Genomic DNA, 22801 nt, shown 5'->3' with positions numbered 1-22801 from the left:
TTTAGATGATGATTAATTTTGGTAACTCTGGTGTCAACCATCTGTTCACTGTGCTATAAGGAGAATGCAAATTCTGATTTTTTCCCCCTTTCTGTCTGTAATACTTTTCTCATTAGTTTGAAAGCACAGTTCTCATCTGATCACTGACAAGTCAGCAAACCTGTGCCCATTTAGCACTTTGGAAAGTGACTACCTGAAAGTACTGAATGCTGTTAACATAACAATTTCTGTTTGATACAGTAAACAGAAGAAAAATGACTATGAATGATAGCTAGAATGCAGGAAGAGAGAGAGCTTGAGCAGATGGATGGGATAAATTTGAAAGAGAGAGAGAGAGAGAGATGTTTTATGCAGATAGTCTGCATTTCAGTGAGAGTGATGACAGTGTGAAGCTGTGTAATTGCTGATGAGGGGAGGAGAGCGTGCGACCAGTGATGGGAAACTAAATGGTGGGACGGTGAGTGTAAGATACACTTACCGTCCCACCATTTGGTTTCCCCTCACTGGTCACACACTCTCCTCTTCCTCTCTTGAAAGAAAGCAAGATACTTATGCTTATACACCAATTCAAGGAGTATTAGGAATAGGACTGCAGAATTTGTGCCCTTGATACAAGAAGACAGAATGTAGTTTATCATATTGGAAGAACTTTGCTTCAGGAGGGATCTTGGTGGGTAGGGAACTGAAGTTCAAGGAACACATCGTAAATTAAGGGAATGTGGTCTGCAGAGCTTGGTAGATAGAAGGAGGAGAGGTAATATGATTGAGATAAGTCAGTGAGAGGAACCTATTAGATAGATGCAGGATATCATTGCACAGGATAATGGGTGATGGGGAAATAAGAGGTCAGCCCTGAAAATTGCACAAAGGTCATGTGAATAAGGAAGTGAAATGCATTGTTGAAGTGGGCAGAGTGCTCCTATGCAAAATGTCTTCAAGGCAAGATACAACATTTATTATGGTATGTGATTGTTCTACCTCCCACACTGAATCTTCAGACTCCATGAAGGCACATGGAAGTAGCACTAATATTAACACTAATAACTATCAGTTAATCTATAAGGAAGCAGAAGAAACTCCTGCAATAAGGATCAAGGTTAAATAAAAAGAGCTAATGACAATTGAATAGTTTATATTAGATACTGGAGCTAAGGAAGCCTCTTATGTGTTTATCTCACTGATTCAAGCCTCTATAAAGATTGAAACTGGTCTGGCCTAGTTCTTTCTCATAATTAATGGCATTATATATATATCTGAAAGAGAGGGGGTGTATTGTGAATTAATGAATACTGAAGCAGTTAGATGCAAAGTCAACATCCTCTATATAAAACTAGCCTGGTCACAAAAATAATTTATATGAAAACTTGTTTGCTCAAGCTTAAGCAAAGAATGAAAACTAGAATATAATTTATTTTCAAGTATAATTTAAGGGTTTGATGTTATCATTAGAGGTTGTGGTTGTGAATGAGGTATCTACAAGGGATGTCCAGAAAGTAAGTTCCATTTTTAAATATTTTCACTGCAGCATTGCGATCGCAATGGTGCGCATGTGTACTGAGTTTGTTGATTCCTTATTATGGCATGAATGCCTTAGCAAGGCGTTGGTGTCATTTTCAGACATTCTCGCAGTGCATACACTTCTTGGTGTGTGTGTGTGTGTTTATAATGTCTAAGAAAATCGAATCGCCTGCCACATGTGAAATTAGGTCAATTATCCATTTCTTGAATGCGAGGAACGCTAAAGCAGCTGAAATTCATCAGCAAATTATTGAGGTTTATGGAGAATATGCAATGAGTGATTCAATGATACGAAGATGGGTAAGACTTTTTAATGAAGAAAGGACAGTGGTACATGATGAACGGATTGAGCGACCATCTTTAGTGACTGACGATTTGGTGCGTTCAGTTGAAGAGAAGATTTAACAGAATAGGGGATTCACTATAACGTCACTCTCACTGCAATTTCCAGACGTTTCACGTTTATGTCTTCATGAAATTGTGTTGGAGAAACTGAATTATTGGAAATTGTGTGCACGCTGGGTGCCGAAGTTGCTTACAGAACAACACAAAGTGAATTGGCTGGACAATGCGTTGGAATTCTTCACACGCTACCATGAGGATGGCGATTCTTTACTGAGCAGAATTGTCATCAGGGATGAGACTTGGGTGTCACACACAATTCCTGAATCCAAACAACAGTCTATGGAGTGGAGGCACATCTAATCACCAGTCAAGACAAAATTGAAGACAATGGTTTCCACTCAAAAAATCATGTGCACTGTGTTTTGGGACAGACAAGGAATTTTGCTGGTAGACTTCTTGGGTCAAGGTTCCACAATCAACATGAGTATGTACTGCCAAACCTTTAAGAAACTGCAGTGTGCGATCCAGAATAAATGATGTGGCATGCTTACCAGGGGCGTTGTTTTGATTTATGATAACACATGGCTGGTGTAACACAAAAAACTTCTCGCCACCTTCATCCGGGAACAATTCCATCATCTCCCCCATATAGTCCTGATCTCGTGCCAAGCGACTTTCACCTGTTCAAACATCTGAAATCTTTCCTTGGTGGCCGGCGGTTTCAAGACAATGATGAGGTCAAAGAAGGTCAATACGTGGTTTGCATCACAGGTGGCAACCTTCTACGATGAAGGTATACTACTCTTGCTGCCCCGTTATGACAAGTGCCTGAAAAATGGCGGAAATTATGTAGAAAAGTAGTGAAAGATGTCTACTTTAATTTCCAATAAAGTTTTTTTTGTAAGTATATTTTGTTTCTCTGACAGCCCATCAGATCTTACTTTCTGGACATCCCTCATATATCAAATGATTGGCAAGAATAATCATGAAGTTCTAACTTGGAAGGGCCATTCACAGTAAATTTCAGTCCTAAATACATGTGGAACTAGGTTTTAACCAATCTATCATGCTTTAGCATGTTTGCATCAGGTTTTTTTTTCCAAGAGTCAAGAAGAACTAGCAGTGAAATGGATGAACACAAAAATTAGGCAAGAAGTATAAAAAATAAAAAATTATAGGAGAGCAATAATAGGCAATAAGCTAATGTATGAGAAGTATAAGATATACAAGCTAGAAAAATGAAAAGCATGATATGGAGAGATAAAGTGCAATATAGGAAAAATATCATCATGCCAAAGAATAACAAGAAAAAAAAAAAGAATGATTATAGAGAAGTGACAGTGATGATGATAAAGCATTGCCACAAAGGATACAGTGGAATTATTTCACAAGCACTTCATCCATGTTTTTCATTTTGGTGAGATTGTTGCAATGCCTGTCTCTTAAATTTACAAGTCAGTGAACTGGAGATGTATAAAGTATTATGAAGGCTAGGTGCTGATAAGGCTGTGATGTTAGATGATGTATTGTTGTATATTTTTAAAGATTGTAAAAAGGAATTAATTATACCCTAGATCTGGTTGCTTAATGAGAATTGTCAGCGAGTACGAAAGAAGTGGGAAAGCAAAATAGTGCAACAACAGCAAAGCAATGCTAAGACAGATGTTTCCAATCTTATAGACCAGTCTGTATACTGCAGTCATGGTAAAAGTATTGGCAAGGTTGTTTAGGACACACAGGATTGGACTGATATCTACAGGATTCTCTATACTGCTTGAGATTGGTTTGTTAAGGGAGAATTTACTTTAGCAATTTACATGCATTTTATGAAAAGTGGTGAATGTGCTGGATAAGGAAGACTCCCCATCCTGCAAAGTTTTTTTGAGCTTTGTATAGCCATTTGGCAGATTACTGCATGGAAAGCTGATGTAAAAGAAGTTAAGGGATTATAGGATTAATAATAAATTAATGAGATGGATAGCATATTGATTATTTGAAAGCAAGTTCTGTAGAGACCCCAGAAAAAGGAAAGTAATCAGATGCACAGTTGGAGAACATTATAGTGAGTAATACTAATGTAAACTCCTTTCAGATTTAAATAGTTTTTTAGTTTGGATTGAAGACCAAATATCACGCTGATGCTCAGACAGAGAAGGTACATTGACAAGTACAGATAAGGAGGTGGTTGTATCATTCTACAAGTTACAACTAAATTCCACAAATAGAATGTGACATTACACCAAATTGTAGATGGTACTACACCCACATAAATTAGCTAAACATTTAGCCCAAGTACTCACCTAATATAATGATCAGTTCTGACGTATTCTCCTCTTTATTAACCAGTGTTCCTCTTAAAGATGCCTTAGCCCTTTTATTCAAGCACAGTTTCCTCCCAATATCTCAGTGTTGTTTAAGTTCACTATGAACTTGGGCTATTTCATTTGGCAAGGAAAATTCTATAAACACATACAGGGGACAGTCATGGGGGTCTCCACTTTCTTTCTGTGGTTCTGAAGCTCTTCTTAACACCTTCCTAACACACCTTAATAACCAACACCTCAGAATCTACTTCACCTTGGAAAAAAAAAAAAAAAAAACAGTTGTCCCCTTCCTAGACACCTTGATTCCATGACAACCTGATGGATCCTTGGGCATTTTCAGTTTATAGAAAATTCACCACACATATACGCAAGCAGATGCATTCACCAACAATCACCCCCCCCCTTCCTCCTTCCAAGCGTATGAGATTATTAAAATACTGTACAACAGAGCAAATTGATTAGTTCTGATAATAATGCTCTCACGACTGAACTTGAACACATCCACAACACACCTTCTTGGTCAACGGCTAATACAATCCCTGCCAAATCCAAAAAATATCCCCCCGCCAAACAAAGACTACACCAAATCTATTAGCATCCCACATATCCAAGGCATCTGAAAAACTAGCAAAAATTCTAAAAAGATACAACCTTATAACCACTTACAGACCATATAAAAAATTGGCATCCCTTATCTGCTCTCCAAAGACTATCCTTACTAGAGCCATACAGGCAGGACAGCGAGATCAGAATCGCTGAACACAAAGACTACATCTGGTTTCACCACTATTGCCACTCAGGGCTGGCTGATAATGTCTTGGACACCCACCACCAGGCACAATGGAAAAGGCCACCTTACTCCACAAGAGGAAATTTAAATATGACATCCCCTAGAATGTGCCTCAGCCTTAAGGAAATACCCAATCTTGTACAAATTTGGTTGCATGAAAGTACCTAAAATCTGGTAAGCATTCATCCTTAGAAATTAGCCCAACAAATAAAAACACCAATTCCAGCCCACTAGGGGACACTATTTAGGACGTATAGGCTTACTTTGTTCTGCTTTGGTCATACTTACCTTATGCAGTGACTGCATGCATGTATCAGTTTTTTCATTGTAACCTGATGATGGTAAGTTGACTTTACCAAAATATTGGAAATATTAATTAAAAGTAATTCTAATTAATATATAGAGTATGTTCATGTAGAAGTTTCTGGAACAGATCCTGATTTAAATTGGAGAGACTGTTCCTGGAAGCAGCAGAAGTTCTACAAAACCTGTTAACTGTATCAGTTAACAGGTAACTAACATACCGTCATATAACGTAACATACCGTCAGTTACTGTTAGTAACTAACAGTAACTGACGGTATGATTTTAAGCAGATTTTGGCACACTACCCTATCTACCCATCAGCATCAACAATAGTAATCACCACAAAGTGTTACTGTCACCCTACATGCACATGATTGTCCTTGTTATCCAGGTCATTTTAGTTTGTGTCTTCACTGAGAGTGTAGTGTTAAACCACTTCTGATAATGCTAGCTTAAGCTAGCAAAATGTCAGCTGTAAACAATTAATTTTAGATAGTAAATTATTTACTTCCATTCCAGTGTCTATGTAATTTTCTGTTCCAGAAACTTTGACATGAATATTAGCAATAGCTATGGAAATTTAAACATGGAAGTATAGAATATGTTGTAACTTCCTAAAGTAATATCATTATGAGTAACCAACATATAAGTCTTACTGCCAGAATCATTCTATAAGTTCATGATTAATGCACTATTCTACATAAATCTGGTCACTTGATTTCCATCGTGATGGAGAAATCTGATTTTCTCCATTACCCATATAGTTCTTAGCTACTTATCTCCTGATTAAGTAGCTAAGAACTATATTGGTAGACTCTGAAAGGTAAGTTATAAGGAAGCTGTTGAGGAAATCAAAACTGCAACATTTAGTGAAGAGAGAAAGGCTGATACGATAAAGAATTTTAAATTTAATTGCAGTGGGGGTATGATTATCATTATGTAGCATGAGACGGGGAGTCTGTAGCTTATTCAGTTTCAATGACACCTTTTGGTTGGAAAGATCTAGGTTTGAATCCTGTGTAGGAAGCAAAGTACCTTTATCAAAGCTTTTCATTTGAAGGTGAATTAGCCAGTCTCATAAAGAAGTGGCAGGGTTTTTCTTCCTGGAAATTTGGGTGTTTTATCCCCAAAAATAAGCATCAGCCAGAAGAGTACATGCCATATACAGACAGAGACTAGGGAAATAAGGATTACCCCCCCCCCCAATTCCATCAGATCTGGCTTGGAAAGTCCTCGTGGAACCTACATGTAAGTGTAAATTAGCAAAGAGGCATCAGGCTACCACCTTGCTTACTGGAAGCCTGAAGTGGCTTATAAAAGTACGGTATTTGTCTCAAGCTGAGATCTTGGAGTATGTAATTATTCCACTTATGGTACAATAGTTTTCCAACCTTTCAGGGGTGGGATTTACATTAAAAAATTATGGTATTCAGTTATTTATTATTTTAACTTAGATTCATTAACATGCAAGTACTCTTTATACTGATAATTAGTGAAATTTACCATTATCTGGAGGAACTAATCTGTCAATTAATTTTTTTGCTTGTAGTGGCCACAGCTTCTTGACAGTTTCTCTTAATTCTTTATCTGCATGGTCCATTTCATCAGCTGAAAATTTTGAAAACACTACTTAATGAAATTAAAATTATATGACATAAACATATATCTATCTATGTATATATATGTGTGTGTGTGTGTGTATGTATATATATATATATATATATATATATATATATATATATATAATTAAAGAAAGGCTTCATTCTGCATTTAAAAGCTTGTATAAAAAAAAAAGACATATTCAATTTGAGAGTTTATATCTTTTTATTAGAATGCACTTGCAATTTATTATTTAATTCGCTTCTGGCAGAGTTAAAACATGCTCAGCATGCATGACAAGCCTGAAAAAGCAACCATGCTAATAAGAGAAATAAGTGTAAATAAATATAGTACCACCATAAATTAGACTATATACTCAAAATTATTTAAACACCATGATATAGAAGGAGGAGGGAGGGGATATGAGACATATAATATGGTAAGGGATTATTACCAAATTAATATAGAAGAATGACTTAATGTTTCCATGGTGTGAGTTATTCATTCAGGCTTATCTTGCATGAATCATGAATAATAAACATTAAGAAAAAAAAATTAAGAAAAACAATTTTTTCCCTTGATGTTTATTATTTATGATTCATACTGTATAAACTATAATAAGGAAAAAGTTTGGCATAGAATGGGGGGAGACAGGGGGAGAATAAGAGGTCATCTTTGGAAGCTGTATTAGAAGGGTGGGAGGGGGTGAGGAGTAGGTTTTTTGTGTGAGGAGAAGTGAGTAATTCAAATGTATCTGTTATTATCTGAGAGTGTAGGAATGTAGAAATAGTGAGTGTGTTTAAAACATGATTTGATGAGTTACGTGTGACAATTGGACATCCCACGATTTTTTTTTTTTTTTCATTCCATGGAGGTCTGAAGAACACAGATTTCATATCAAACTACCATTGTTTCTCAAATTTAAAAAAAATATATATCAAAATAGCATGTCACATATATTTGTTAAAATTTAGTTGTACTTATTCATACTGTAAAATATTTCTATCAGAAATTATTTAGCACTGTATTTATTCTCACTGTAAAATTATTTTATGTGAAATTGTACTTATTCATACTGTCCAATTATTCTACCTGAAATTACAGAGCATTGCACTTATTCAAACTGATTCTACTTGAAATTACTAGTAATACAATACAGATAATCAAATGTAGTATTAACTGCAGTTTAACAGTAATTCATTTAGTATTTTCAGAAAAAATGTGCACTCTATAAAGTAGTCTTTATGTGCTACTTCAAACAGAAGTAGTATAAAGGATGCAAAAAGGCAAAGTGAAAGAATTGATTATTTTCAAGGAAAAATTATTTGAAGGGAGTAAAGTGTGTATAGTATGTGGGAGCACATGAAAGATTTACAGAAAATGGTGAATCTTTTACTACGTCATGATAGAGGTGAGTTGAGAAGAAGGGCCATGATTGCAAATGAGTCAATGCATGGGTTATGCAGAAGGAATAATATGAAGTTTCTGGATGTGTGGAACAAGCTTGATAGATGAAAACACTTATATAAGATACATGGTTTTTGCACTTTAATGAAGATTAGAACTAGGAAGCAGGTAAGTTAGTGAGTGAATGAGTATGTAGGCACCAATGAGGCAAGTGAGTGTGAGAATGAACAAAAAATGCTCAAGTGCTGCAAGTAACAATTCAGAATGAGAGAGTTAACAAAAAAGTATAAGGGTAGTTGGGGGGTGGGGTCTAAGAGACTACTGCACTTTACATACACTAATACCAGAAGCAATCAAAATGGGATAAGGAATTTATGGTATTGTTAGTTCTTGATCAAAAGTTATTGGCATTAGTGAGACATAACTAACAGTAGATGATATAGTTAATGGGATGGAATATAAGAGTACAGTATTTTTAGTAAGGCTAGAAAAAAAAAAGGATGGGAGGGAGGGGTACTACTGATGATAGCAGATGAACAATAGCCAAAAAGAGTAGGAGTTCATCAGGAGGTCAGTGAAAGCAACCACTAGAGGCCAACAGGACAAAATATATAGCTGATACTACTATAGGTAAGGGAACACAAAGCATGATTTGGATGGTATGCATCAGCAAATTAATTTAATGAGTATAGGGCAAGTAATTATTATGGAGGACTTCAGGTTGGAAGAAGGAAAGGACACAGCATATGGACAGAAGGAAATAGAATTTAGGCAGTTATAAGGAATAAATTCATGACATAGCATGTGAAAGATGGTCCTAGGAGATGGAAGTTAGCACTCTCAATCTAGTAACTGCATCAGAGAATTTGTCCATAGTGAAGGTAGCCAACTGCTGCTAACATGGGAGTGATCATATTATCTTGATCTGGGTGGCTAAACATGGAATTTTCAGTAAAAAAGAACATGTATGGAATTAAAATGGGTAATTATGAAAAACTCAAGACACTGGAACAGTGCCATGGAATAGCAAACTGCAAAGGTTACATGATATTGCATGGAAAATGGAAAAGAGGTGCTTGAAGGAAGAAAGGAGACTGCACATCTAGAGCCCAGAGGATAAAATCAAGTGGAATTAAATTAATGAGCATTGTTAAAGCAGGGGCTAACAAAATTTGTGGTGGAAATTTAAAGAGAAAGGTAATAAGCAAGCACATGGGCAGTACAAAACACAGCCCAGAAAGGTAACCAGTGATGGTGTTAGTTAGGTCTCAAGGGAACACAGGTAGAAGAGAAAATAGTTACATTGCATAATGGAGGCTTCAAGTTTGAAAAGGCAAACTATTGACTGATTTGCATCTTAGGAGTAGTTGCCAAAGTACTGGAAAAGTTTGGTATGGAAAAAAATCCAAGAATAGGTGAGGAGAATGGGATACTACATGGGGCAGCATGATTTTTGAGGATTGGTCATGACTCATTAACTTTTTTTTTATAATAGAGTGAGAGCCAAGTTGGATAAAGGAAAAAGCAACACATTAATACTGCTGAATTTTGCAAAGGCATTGAACAGGATTCTGCATGGAATTCTGTTACATAAACTGCAGCATGTGAGAATGAAGTAATAAGTTGCTAATGTGGATAATGGAGAAATATTAGACAACAGTTTATTCAGTAGAAGAGTCCAGAAGAACTCATGACAAGTGGTGTGCTGTAAGACTCTGTACTTGGGCCACTTCTATTTAATTTGTACATTGATGATACAGGAAATGATCTGAGGGGAGATCTTCAGTTATTTACTGATGATGAAAATTGGATAGAGAAATAGTTAAAAAGATTATGTAAAGGTCTTGCAAGATGTTTTAAACAGATTGGCAGTATGGAGAAAGGAAAATATATATTATTTTAATGTGACAGTTTAAATGGATTTCATGTGAGTCAACTGGAGGGCAGCAGAAGGCAGCATAATGAGTGATGCCAGCAAGAGCCAGAAGAAGTAGGAGGTAATGTGAAAGATCAAGTGAATGGAGAGAGAGAGAGAGAGAGAGAGAGAGAGAGAGAGAGAGAGAGAGAGAGAGAGAGAGTACAGTAGTTGCAGTGTGAGAGATATGGAGAGAGAGAACACAAATGCAACATGGACAGGAAGACATGACATAAAGTGAGTGTGGGAAGCAGTAGTTAATGTGTACAGTGCATGGCGATCAGCATAGGAATGGGATGGTCTAAAATGTAAAAAAGTATGGTTGAGTCTTTTATGATTATTATTTTTTTATTTTTAAATTTTTATGTTGGGTCCACAGATGAGAGGTTGGTTGATCAACCTATAGTACATTAGTACCATATATGGGTAGCGGGTTGGGAAAGGAGAAACTTGTTTACATTTGATTTAAAAGCCTGTATATTGTATTCCTTGGGAAACACATCAGGGGCAAGACTGTTCCACAGTACAGCAGTAGCAGGAATGCAGGAGGAGGAGGAGAAACTTGTTCTGTGGATTTCAAGGTGTACTGTGACGGGATGTTGAGCAGAAGCTGCACATATTCTAATGGACTTAGTACTGAGTGGGTGAATTATTGATGCTATTTCAGATGAACATTTGTCATGGAAATATTTATAGAATACACTAGTTGCAGAAACCAATGTCTGTGTGAAAGTGGGGGGAGTGAGTTGGTAAGAGATGGAGAGACCTCTTAGGAGCTCCACTCTAAATGTGAGAGCAGTATTTGATAGTTAGACAGATTTGTCATTTGTAATTTATGATATGAAGCAAGCAGTGATAAAGGTGATTGGGCAAGAGTAGGCATGGAGAAATCACAGCTGAGAAGTAGCATAGTGGAACCAGTTATAGGACTAAAAGTGAATTGCTATATTTCATTACAAATGGTAACAGCATCAGAAATAAGGAAGAAATAAATTATTAGCTCAGAAATTGAAATAAGTAAACATATTCAATGAGGAAAACTGAAAAGGAAGGATTTTTTTTTTTTGTAAGAATATTAAGGGAAAGAAAGGAGGGGATTGCTTTTGATGACAGCAGGGGATTTATACCCACACAAGTAAGAGATGAAAGGGGGGGGGTAGTGGTAGTAGTTCTGAGGCAGTATGAAGCGAGGTGAAGGCTGGCAGGAAGAGATACAGTATTTTCAGATGTTGCTATAAGTGAACAAGGGAAATGTGATCCTTATGCATGGTTTTGATTATGGTGATACAGATTGAAATGAAGATAACAGCACCTCAAAATAAGGAAAATGATGGAAGTTTTTCCACTTGGTTACACTATAAATTAAAGATACCAAGAAATTATATATTTGTTTTATTGTACCACCTGGAAATCATGTATTATGCACCTTATTTTTTACCACCCTTTAATGATTGAATCACCATATAAAGCAACCTTATCATCATTATTTACTTGCTTCTTCCTATTAACCTCCTTTTCATTTACATAGTTATTCTCTTCTTTAAATTCAATTTTCTCCTCCATATGTTTAACTTGACTCTTCATTTTCATTAACTCTTGACTGAGCTCCTTGTCACTCCTATCATTACTATTACAAACACTTCCATCCATTTTCTTATTATTCCTGGTAACAACACCATCCTCATTTTCAGAATGCCCTAACCTTTTGTCATATTTCTCACACACTATAATATGTTCCTTTTTTCATTTAATCTAACATGCCACAAATCTTTTATCATATTTGGGTGCATACATAAAACAATTGTCACATCATCTCCACTGCAAAAAAGTCCAAAACTATTCAAACCCAGGGAAAAACTCGATCCAAGTTGATACCTTCAGCATTGCTAGAGTGTATGCCTCTTGACTGCCATTTTTGTAATATTAACTATCACTTCTACATTAATAACAACTGAAGCAAGCACTTTTAGAACCACAATCCCACAGTAGAATGATTACATCCAGTCTGGTTATCACACAAAAGCACTATTATACAAATCTACATGATATAAACAAATCTATATGATATAATTAAGAAAAAAAAAAACTTTTTGTAACACCATTCAAATACACTGCTACTTCTCCTCGTGACACTCCCATTAGCCAAAAAATACGCTAATTTATATATAGAATTGTGGTTAAGGTGGGAAAGTAGATTGATGATGGCTCTGTGATGGTCAGCATGGGTTTCTTAAAGAGATATCATTTTTTAATTATGTACTACAATGAGGTGATGACTGAACTGAACAAGGGAAATGGATATAAAGTGATATGATGGAATTTTGCACAGGCTTTTAATTTACACACAACAAGCTGGTACACAAACTGGAATGAATGAATGGCACTACTAGACTAATGAGTTGGATAGGTGATTAGCTGTTAGATAGGTATCAGCAAGTTGTGTGTAGGGATACAGTATCCCAAAAGAGGAAAGTCACTAGTGATGTGCGTTAGGGATTTGTTTGGGGCCATTGTTTTTAAGTTATATATTAATGATATTGAGATGGATTTATTTGGAGATATGGAACTTTTTACAGATGATGCAAATTTGGGGAAAATGAGGAGAAAAGCAGATAGTTTGGCCTTACAAGTGGATTTGAATAGACTGCATTAGTGGGCAAGTGAGCAGCCAGCACTATCAGTCGATGTTGCAGAGTGTAAGTTTCTAAATTTGGTAGGCAAGGATGAGATGCAAAGTATACACACTTAATAGAGAAATTTTGAAGGAAATAGATGAGATGAGAGATCTGGAAGTGGTGGATGGAGAAACTGAAGTTTAGGAGTTACGTTATCCAAAATTGTTAAGTCATCACATTGGAATATGGCAAAGATGCAGGAATCTTTATATGCAGAAATAAACAGGTTATGGTTCCATCGTATAAGGTCTTGATCAGGCCTTCTGTTCTGTGTAATGCTTATGCATGGACTCACAAACATCAAATATCTGCGGGTCTATGCTTACACATAGACCCCAGGTATCTGAAAGCAGATCCGAAGGAATAATGTGGTTAATCCTTATTCCTATAGTTTCCTATGTAAGTATATATGTGTTGTTCTTCTGGCCAGTTTGAAAAATTCAAGTTTCCAGGAGAATAAACCTGCCAATTACAAATGAGATGGCTAACTTCCTTTAGACGAAAAGCCATTATAAAGATTTTGAAAATTTATTTATCACTAGGTTAGACTATAATAGATTTAGTTTAATCCTTTATCCCAGTGAGAGCAAACAAAGTTTGCGCCTGAAAATATCTTCAGGACTAAATATAGTGTTGTACTATCTTATCCAGTAAGTAGTGCAACACCAAGGCAACTCGTGGCAAAGGTGGAGCAAGCTACCAGGCACTTCTAACCCAGTATCTCCCATAATGCAAAACACATTTCCTATGTGGATATGTATACCGTTATGCATTAAAGGGATTGGCCATCTACCCAGACTAGTTTCGACCTTTATTGAGGTCTCTTCAGTGGGAGCCAGGCCCAGAGCTGGAGATACCAGGCAGAAGCAGTAGCAAGTCATCTGTGCCTATGGGAGTTGCCAAAAGGTTTATCACCTTTTTTAAAAATTACTCTGGATTTAGAGAAAGATGTTGAAAATTTATTTATTTTCAGGCGCAAACTTTGTTTGCTCTCACTGGGATAAAGGATTAAACTAAATCTATTATAACATTATAAAGATTGTTGATGTCTGACAGGATTCAAACCTAGATCTTTCCAGCCAAAAGGGTAACGTAAAAACCAACCGAGCTATGGAAGCTGTAGATTGAGACTCATATGCATTACTGTGCACTAATTTGGTCGCATGGTTTTCAAGGAATGAGGTTATATTAAAAACAGTCCAGAGAAGATTGACTAGAGGGGGAAGGGTATCTAGTGCTTGAAATGTGGAGCATGAAGATTGATTGAGGTAATGCAATTTATAGAGGCCTCGTGAATAGGAGCAAAAAGGGGATATGATTGAGACATATAAGTTGGTAAGGGGTTGTTACCAGGCTAATGTGGAAGAAACTTTTCATAGAATGGGACATCCCTGGATACTGTATAAGAAGTGTGCATGTTTCTTGGCATGGAAACATGTTGGTGAGTGGAATGCACACATGAGAGAGTGCTGAATATGAACACATTAAATGAATTAAAAGCATGATTTGATTTGCTCTTTTCTTGTGATGTACCTTCTAAAATGAGCTTTCTGACTCCATGGAGGTCTGCTGTTAATAATAATAAGAAGAAATGTAAGGTTATGTAATTTGGGATCATAAGATTACCAGTTATGTACTATATTGATGGATGCAGGAAATGCATAATGCTAGGGAATATGGAAATGCTGGTAGACTGAGAGTTAAGTTTAGAAGACATAATGAAAAGGTGGCTGAAAGTGCTCATAGAGTTATTCATGAACACCTGACAATCATATATAAGTGACCTAATATCTCTTTATAAGGCCTTCCTTAGGGAAATTGTGCAAAAATCTGGTCACCTGGGATTCTTGGAAAGTTAGAGGTTTTCTATAGGATTGATAAAGAGGAAATTTTTCCGTACATGACTACTATGAGTGTGTGCAATTTCTATAAAGAAAGATATATGTGGAATTACAAGAAGATAACTGGGAGCTACAGCATGGAAAGAGGAGTTGAGTGGAAAGGAGGTAGCTACTGCTTGGACACCGATCAAGAGCTATTTAGCTGCAGCAATGCCTGAATGTATTCCAATGGTGAAGGATTGTAGCAGGTTATAGAATGATCCTTATGAGGACAGGTTGAAGATATATGGGTTACAGAAATTATTTGATGGTGGAAAAGGGAAGATATAACAGCAACATGGAAATTACTTAGAGATTTTTATAGGATTGATAAAGAGGAAATTTTTCAGTACATGACTAGTGTGAGTATGTGCAATTTCTATAAAGAAGGGATATATGTGGAATTACAAGAAATAACTGGGAGCTATAGCATGGAAAGTAGACAACTGCTGCTTGGCACTGAGCAAGAGCTATTTAATTGCAGCAATGTCTGAATGTATTCAAGATAAAATGGTTACATAAGGTAGGAGTAAAATGGATAAATGAAGAAATTAAGCATGAAATCTGGAAGAAGAAGGCACTATGGAGGCAAAACAAGATGAATCTTGATAGCAATCAGTTTGTATAAACAGTACAAAAGAGCAGGCCAGGAAGGTAACTCGGTAAAAAACAGCAAAATGGCAGTATAAGAAGAAATTCGCAAGTCAAGCTAAGAAAAATCCTGGGGAGTTCTTTTGATATGTGTCAAGTAAAAGAAAAAATTACTGTGGAAGAATGATTCTATTTAATGACACTGCATATTGGTAACCAATACAGAAAATATAGTTGAAGTATTTAGTGTGCAGTTTGTCGGTGTATTTCATCCTCGTGAAAGCGACATCAGGAGAAGCTGGAGTGTAGAGGGTATGGTGATGGAGGAGGGACTGATGGTGAATGAGCAGGATGTATATGAGGAATTAAGCAAACTTGATATTAATAAGGCAATAGGATTTAACAGTACATTGCCTTGAGGGAATGCCCATGGAATTAATGGCACCTTTGCCACAACTATTTAACAAGTCTTGCAACAGGACACATCCCAAAGGAATGAAAGATGGGAACATTAATTCACTTCACAAAGGGGGGGGGGGGGGAGATTAAGACTTTAGTCTGCTGCCAACCATCACTCCCAAGTCTCATATCTCATATACTTCCTGCAGCACAGCACCGTCAATATAGTACATAGACTTAATTTTTTGCGCTCCAAAATGCAACACCTTGCACTTATTAATACTAACACTACAATCCCACTCCTTTGTCCAAGTCAAATGTCTATTCAGATCTTCCTGAAGGGAATTAACATCAACAGTGCTACTTATAAATCTCCCCAATTTTGCATCATCAGCAAACAACTGAAGATTTTCAGTCGTCCTATAATATATCATTTACAAACAAGTTAAACAGCAGGGACCCCAAACACAAAACCTTTGAGCATGCCACTGGTTAACCTCCTTTTATGAGACACTGCTCCATCACACACAACTTGCTGAGAGCCACCAATTCTTCTAACCAATAACCCGAGGAGAGGTCTTCTAGTAGGATGGTGGAGATTGAGACTATTGTCTTGTCGATGGAGTGACCTACGACAGGAGCACACACACACAGCAAAGGCAGCGATGAGCTTATATCATATGGTGAGCCGCCTGAGAGAGAGTGCCGGGAGTGCATTGCAGTGTCGTGACGGTCACGTTGGCATTGGTTTCTTCCAGCCTCTCCATAATGTTTTCCAGGTATGGTCAGTCAATCTACAACGCAACTCCCATTGCAACATTCGGTGCAAGAATTTGCCCTGATCGAGCGGCTTCTTGGTTCCAATTCTAATCAATGGGTTTGCTGTCTCTGTGACTGAGCGCTGAGATTTCTAACAAAGTCGAAGCTGATTCCAGCACGGTTGATCCACCACACTGATTGACTACGCAGATGGGGTCAAGGCAAACCACTCCTCAGAATGAGGTCAGTCCGAATTCGGTACCTACGATGTAGAGTACCATGGTGCTCTGTGATATGGAGCATCCCAACTGTGATGCAGTTGAAATGTAGTGAACCATGGCGACACCACATTGCATTCATTGATCAAATGCTACATGGCTGATCCAGCCAGTAGTCATATGCTTGTCTCAAAGATTAAGTCATGCATGTCTAAGTACATGCCTAAGCAAGGTGAAACCACGAATGGCTCATTAAATCAGTTATGGTTCTTAGATCATACCTTTTTACTTGGATAACTGTGTTAATTCTAGAGCTAATACATGCAACAGAGTTCCGACCTTCAGGAACAAGCACTTTGCTGGCCTGGTTGGGCCAAGCAGTTAGCATATCCGCTCTCCAGTCAAAAGGCTATGGGTTTGAATCCCGCACTGGGCATGGATGTTGTGGTTGTCTGCTGAAATACTGGTGGGCGGTAGACGGCGTTGGTGGATTGAGTGGTGGAGACATTGAAATGTAGGTGTCCTGCCTCGATGAGCCTTTGGACTCCCTGGAGGTGTAACGTAATAATAATAATAATAATATACTATCTATTCCCATCCTCAGCTGCTTGTACACCAACACTTCTGCAAAATCCAAGAATATCACTGTATATGACTTTCTTCCTTATCTAACACACACACACACACACACACACACACACACACACACACACACACACACACACACACACACACACACACACACACACACACACACACACACACACACACACACACACACACACACACACACACACACACACACGTTACCTTATCATAAAATGCTAGTAAACTGAAACAAGCCCTACCCTATACAAATCTAAAGAATACTGTAAAAAGAAGTACCTTATGATCACACTCACTACATCTTTTCTCTTCTCATCTACATCTACTATGTATTGTGAGTATATCCTTGCAGACTGTACTGGATTTCTTAAACTTTATATTAACACTTGCATAAAATCATTCTGGCATCAATGGCAGAATTATGTTAAAAATGAATGTATTAGTGAAGGAACTTGACATTTTTAGTATTCAGGAATGTATGAGCAGAACTAATCTCAGATGGCATGGTCATTTAAAAAGAATGGAAAAGGAAGGTTAGAAGTATACAGATATTTGATGAACATTTCAGCTATTTATGCATAAGTTTTAGTGAAGCTGGCAAATTAAATATGGAAATGGGCAACAGAATAAGCAAAGCTGATATGGTTGGGAGTGAACTGGATAAACTGATAAGGGAAATCAGAACGCCATGGTGGACACAGGAAGTTAAAGAGGCAGTGAAGGAAATGAAGAAAGCATATCAAAAGTTCCTGGCAAATAAGTTAGCTTATGCTCTTAGAGAATACGGAGACAAATGTAAGAAAGCTAAACACTGTAAAACTAGCTAAACAAAAGTCATGGGAAGACTTTGGTAAGAACATAGAAAATAAATATCAAGAAGGTGGCAAGATATTCTGGAGATTGTTTAAAAAGCTCAGAAATGGAGGAAAGAATGCTGTAAAAAGGAATTAGAGATGATAAAGATGACATGAAAACTGGAGAAAAAGATATCCTTCATGCATGGAATAATAACTTTGAAAAATTGCTAAATGAAACAGACAGTGATGACAGCACAGTGGTAAAAAACACTCAACAGACATACTTGAAGTAGAAAAAGTCCTCAAAAGCCTGAAATGTGGAAAGGCAGCTGGAGTAGATGATATTCGACCAGAAATTCGACCAAGTTTGGAGGTATAAAAGTCTTGCAATGGCTGCACTGCATAGTTCAAAAGGTCTGGACAGAGGGATGAATTCCAGATGATTGGAGTACAGCTCTCATAGTCCCATATAGAAAAAGGGAAATAAAACTGAATGTGAGAATTACAGAGGTATTTCCCTACTGAGTGTTCCTGATAAGAAAGTATACTTGAGAAAACGGTTGAGGAAGGAAAGCTTGGTGAAGAACAAGCTGGATTCAGGACAAATAGAGGCTGTCAGGATCAGATTTTCACTTTATGACAAATAGTTGAGAAATAATGGGAATATAACAAAGATCTGTATTTAAGTTTTGTAGATCTAGAAAAAGCATATGACAAGGTGCCAAGAGAAAAGCTATTCAAAACGATACAGTTATATGGTGTCAATGGGGCATTATATCAAGCAATACTTGTCTTTATTTGAGTTGTAAGTTAGCAGTTAAAATTGAAGGAAGTACAGGAAGATGGTTTAATGTTAAATCAGGTGTTAGACAAGGATATACATTATCTCCTATGTTATTCGTTATCCAAATGGATCACATTATGAAGGAAAGTGGTATTAAACCTGATATCAAAATTGGAGATGTTACTCTCAGCTCTTTACTTTAAGCAGACAATGTTATTATTATTACTATTATTATGTAACACCTCCAGGGAGTCCAAAGACTCATCGAGGGAGGGGACCTACTCTACAACTCTCTGTCTCCACCACTCAATCTACCAGCTACAATGAACCGCAACTATCATCATCATCATCATCATCATCATCTACACCAACGCCATCTACCCCTATCATCACCACTAGTATTTTCACAGACAATCATAAACATCCATGCTCATGGCAGAATTGAAACCTGCAGCCTTTTGGCTGGAGAGCAGATACAATGACCACTCAGCCAACCAGGCCGGCAGATATTATTATTATCAGACAACTCCAGGGTGTCCAAAGACTCAACAAGGGAGGGTAACTGCTCTACAACTCTGTCTACACCACTCAATCCACCAACTGACCGCAACTACACAAATGCCATCTACCACCGACCACCACCACTAGTATTTCTGCAGACAATCACAAACATACAACAAGCTGGATTCAAGCTAAATAGAGGCTGTCAGGATCAAATTTTCACTTTATGACAGATAGTCGAGAATTAATGCCCATGGTGGGATTCAAACCTGCAGCCTTTTGGCTGGAGAGCAGATACACTAACCACTCAGCCAGCCAGGCTGCAATACTTCTATTAATGTTATACTTCTAAATAAATCTAGTACCAGTCTGCAAGATTCCCTGACAAAATTGAATAACTGCTGTAATAAATTTGATATGAAAATCAAACTTGAACAAACTTGTTCAAACTTGAACTTATGAATCTGAGAGCTGGGTCAGAAGTAAAACACAAAGACTAGAGACCGCAGATATGAGAGTCCTGAGAAAAATTAGGGGTGTGAACAGATGGCATCAATGGCAATATCATATTAAAAATGAGGATATTAGAAAAGAACTTGCCATTGTTAGCATCCAGGAATGTGTTAGCAGAGCTAATCTCAGGTAGTATGGTCACTTAAACAGAATAGGAGAAGAAAGATTAGCAAAACAAGTGTTCTTTGCCAGGTTGGCAGGAAAAATACCCAGAGGAAGAACAAGTTATAGGTGGATTGATACAGTAAAAAGTGCCTTAGAAGATAGAAATATTAGATCTGATAATGCTGGAGTCTTGAGAGGTAACAGATTGATTTAGGGGACAATTGTAGATAGGAAGTTAGTAATGATGTAAGTTTTTCATGTAGTACTATCATATCCTCACACCCCTTGAGGGTATATGTCAGGAATTTGATGATGATGATTTTATTTATTTATTTTTTTGCTTTATATATATTTGTTAGTATTGTCACGGATGAGTGCAAGTTTATTGTATAAAACTTTTTGAGTAACTAAAAAAACTAAAGGAAGTTAAACAAAACGTATCTCTTGGGCTTGCATCGGCTGATCTCTGTTAGGGCTCAGTATGGTTGATGATATGTTTGCATTCCAAAGTGGTTCAAAGTGTTTGCTTTAAAAGTTTAAATTCAAATAGTTAAGCACAGTGGTTGTTTTATCACTCATGCATGTATAACTTTTTTTTCATTTGTAGATCTCAAAAAAAAAAATCAAACATCTTCTTGATGTGAAGCCCCATTTATGTTCTCAAAATAAGAAATATAGAACCAAATTTCACTAAATTTATTCCCACCAGAAACAATTTCACTCATCTCATTAATTTTTTTTTTTTTATTATTGAAAATTAAAATTTCAGAAGTTTTGTTTCTATGGTATGTATTTTTTTTAAATATTTATCCCGCACATGAAAGGCAAAAAAGCATATAGCAAACAGATGCTGTGTGAAGGCAGGGTACAGAATAGAGTAATCTGTTGATATTCTTCTTGAACTGTTGAAGATTGTAGTCCTTTGGAAATGCTTCATGAGGGAGACTGTTCCAGAGAATTGAGGTGGAAGGAAAAAAAATGGCTGGAAGTAACAGGTTTGGTGAGTATGCAGTTTGACTCTAAAAGGAAGTTGAGCAGCTAACATGAGTTCCTGTAGATCTGGCAGAAATAGAAGGCAAAATAGATGCTATTTCTGCTAAACTATGGCCATGGAAATATCTGCAGAAGAGATACAACGAAGAAACTGATCTTCTATGGGAAAGTGGCTGACAAGAGAGTACAGTAAGAGAAGAAGAGTAGTATCATTTATCAACTGGATAGCATTAAGAATTTTTAGGAAGGTCTTAAGTACACCACCTCACATGTGAGAGCAGTATTCCAATGTTGGTCAGATTTGGGATTTATATAGAGTAAGTAACTGTTCAGCAAAGAAGTACATCTTGACTGGAAAAGGCTAACAACTCTTTTGGCAGCTGTTAATGCTATAGAAGTGATATGATTGTGCTAGGAAAGGTTTGGAGTAAGAGATTTGGTTTTGACTGTTAGCTGAGCATTATCAAAAGTAAGCAGAGAAGATCTGAGGTCTTTTTTTTAATGAAAAAAAAAGCAAAACTCTATTTTGGAAGCATTGAAGTTGACTAGGTTACTTTCACTCCAATCAAGGATACTGTGGAGATCAGTGTTCAGAGCACTTATTATAGATGATCTTAAAGCATGAGATGTTTGAGCACTGCAAGGCTTGTCACATGAGTAGGATGAGTGGAGCGTGCAATTATCAACAAAACTATGAATAGGGTTTGCAGTCAATGAGAGCAAGTCATTTATATAAATCAGAAAGAGGGTGGGTGACCCCCCCCCAACAGACACCAGCATTGAGAGGAAAGTCTGAGGAGAGAATACCATCGGCCATTTCATGTAGGAATCGATCTGAGTGAAAACTGGCAATCCACTTACACAAGGACAAAGGCAATCCAAATGATGGTATGTATACTGGATTTGTGCAACTAAAATGTATTTAATAATTAAAAATTTATTTTATGTTTGGAATTATTATAATACAAATGTTAAAAAATAAATATCCTTAAATTATTTGTGTTTGAATGAAATATAAGATCTTCCAAATTGCAGTTGGCTGAGAGGAAATATGCCAGTGTTACTAAATTTTAAAAGTGGAATATCAGGGTACCGAAATTTTGGGAAACACTGCCCTAGAGTATTCCTTCACTATACATGGTGATATATGGTCGAGTCCTACTTCCTTATTAACATAAAATTTACTTGATTCTTCATATAACTCCTACTCACTATTAGTCTTTCACCATACCTCTACACTCCAGGTTCTCATTATATCAACTTCAACAGGATGAAATACCCTCATAAACTGATCACTGAATGTATCAACTGTATCCTCTGCATCAGTTAGCAAGTCATCACTGTCATTAACTAATGTTGTCCTCCCATAGTCATTCTTTCATCTGTTTTCTACATATCAAAAGTACTCGCTAGGATTTTTCTTAGCTTGACTGGCTAATTCATATTCATATATTCATATTCTCACATTTCACCACTCATACAACACTCATCTTCATTAACAATCACTTTGGTCTCACCTGGTCCAAACTCCCACTCATTTACATCATCTCTGACTTTTGCTGATACCTTTCTGTCCGGTTCATTCACACCAAATCCATTTAATCAAATCTATCTCTTTTACAACTCCATATGTCCCTGAAATTCATTCCACACATCAACAGACAGCACCTCTTTTCCTCAAAACTCTGCTAGTATACTAGTCATAATTTTTGCTTGCTGTCTCAACTCATCATTGTCATAGCTGGGCAATATGCCAACTACCATTCCTACCACAATG

General features: G+C 36.9%; 1 protein-coding gene across 1 annotated transcript in view; it reads right to left on the bottom strand.

Annotated features, from left to right (window-relative positions):
• The window catches only part of LOC150100847 (voltage-dependent calcium channel type A subunit alpha-1-like), a 1659894-nt gene that overhangs the window by 186831 nt on the left and 1450262 nt on the right, over positions 1–22801 (bottom strand). Inside the window, exon 40 of the mRNA XM_090401918.1 lies at positions 6786–6890. Coding sequence (XP_090258044.1) covers positions 6786–6890 — 105 coding nt within the window. The remainder of the gene's footprint in view (positions 1–6785; positions 6891–22801) is intronic.

Source organism: Typopeltis vanoorti, chromosome 12 (genome assembly GCF_054136105.1).
Source record: "Typopeltis vanoorti isolate ZY-2024b chromosome 12, IOZ_Tvanoo_1.0, whole genome shotgun sequence".
Lineage (NCBI taxonomy): Eukaryota > Metazoa > Arthropoda > Arachnida > Uropygi > Thelyphonidae > Typopeltis > Typopeltis vanoorti.
Note: the sequence above shows the minus strand (reverse complement) of the source record. Positions and strands in the feature narration are given on the sequence as shown.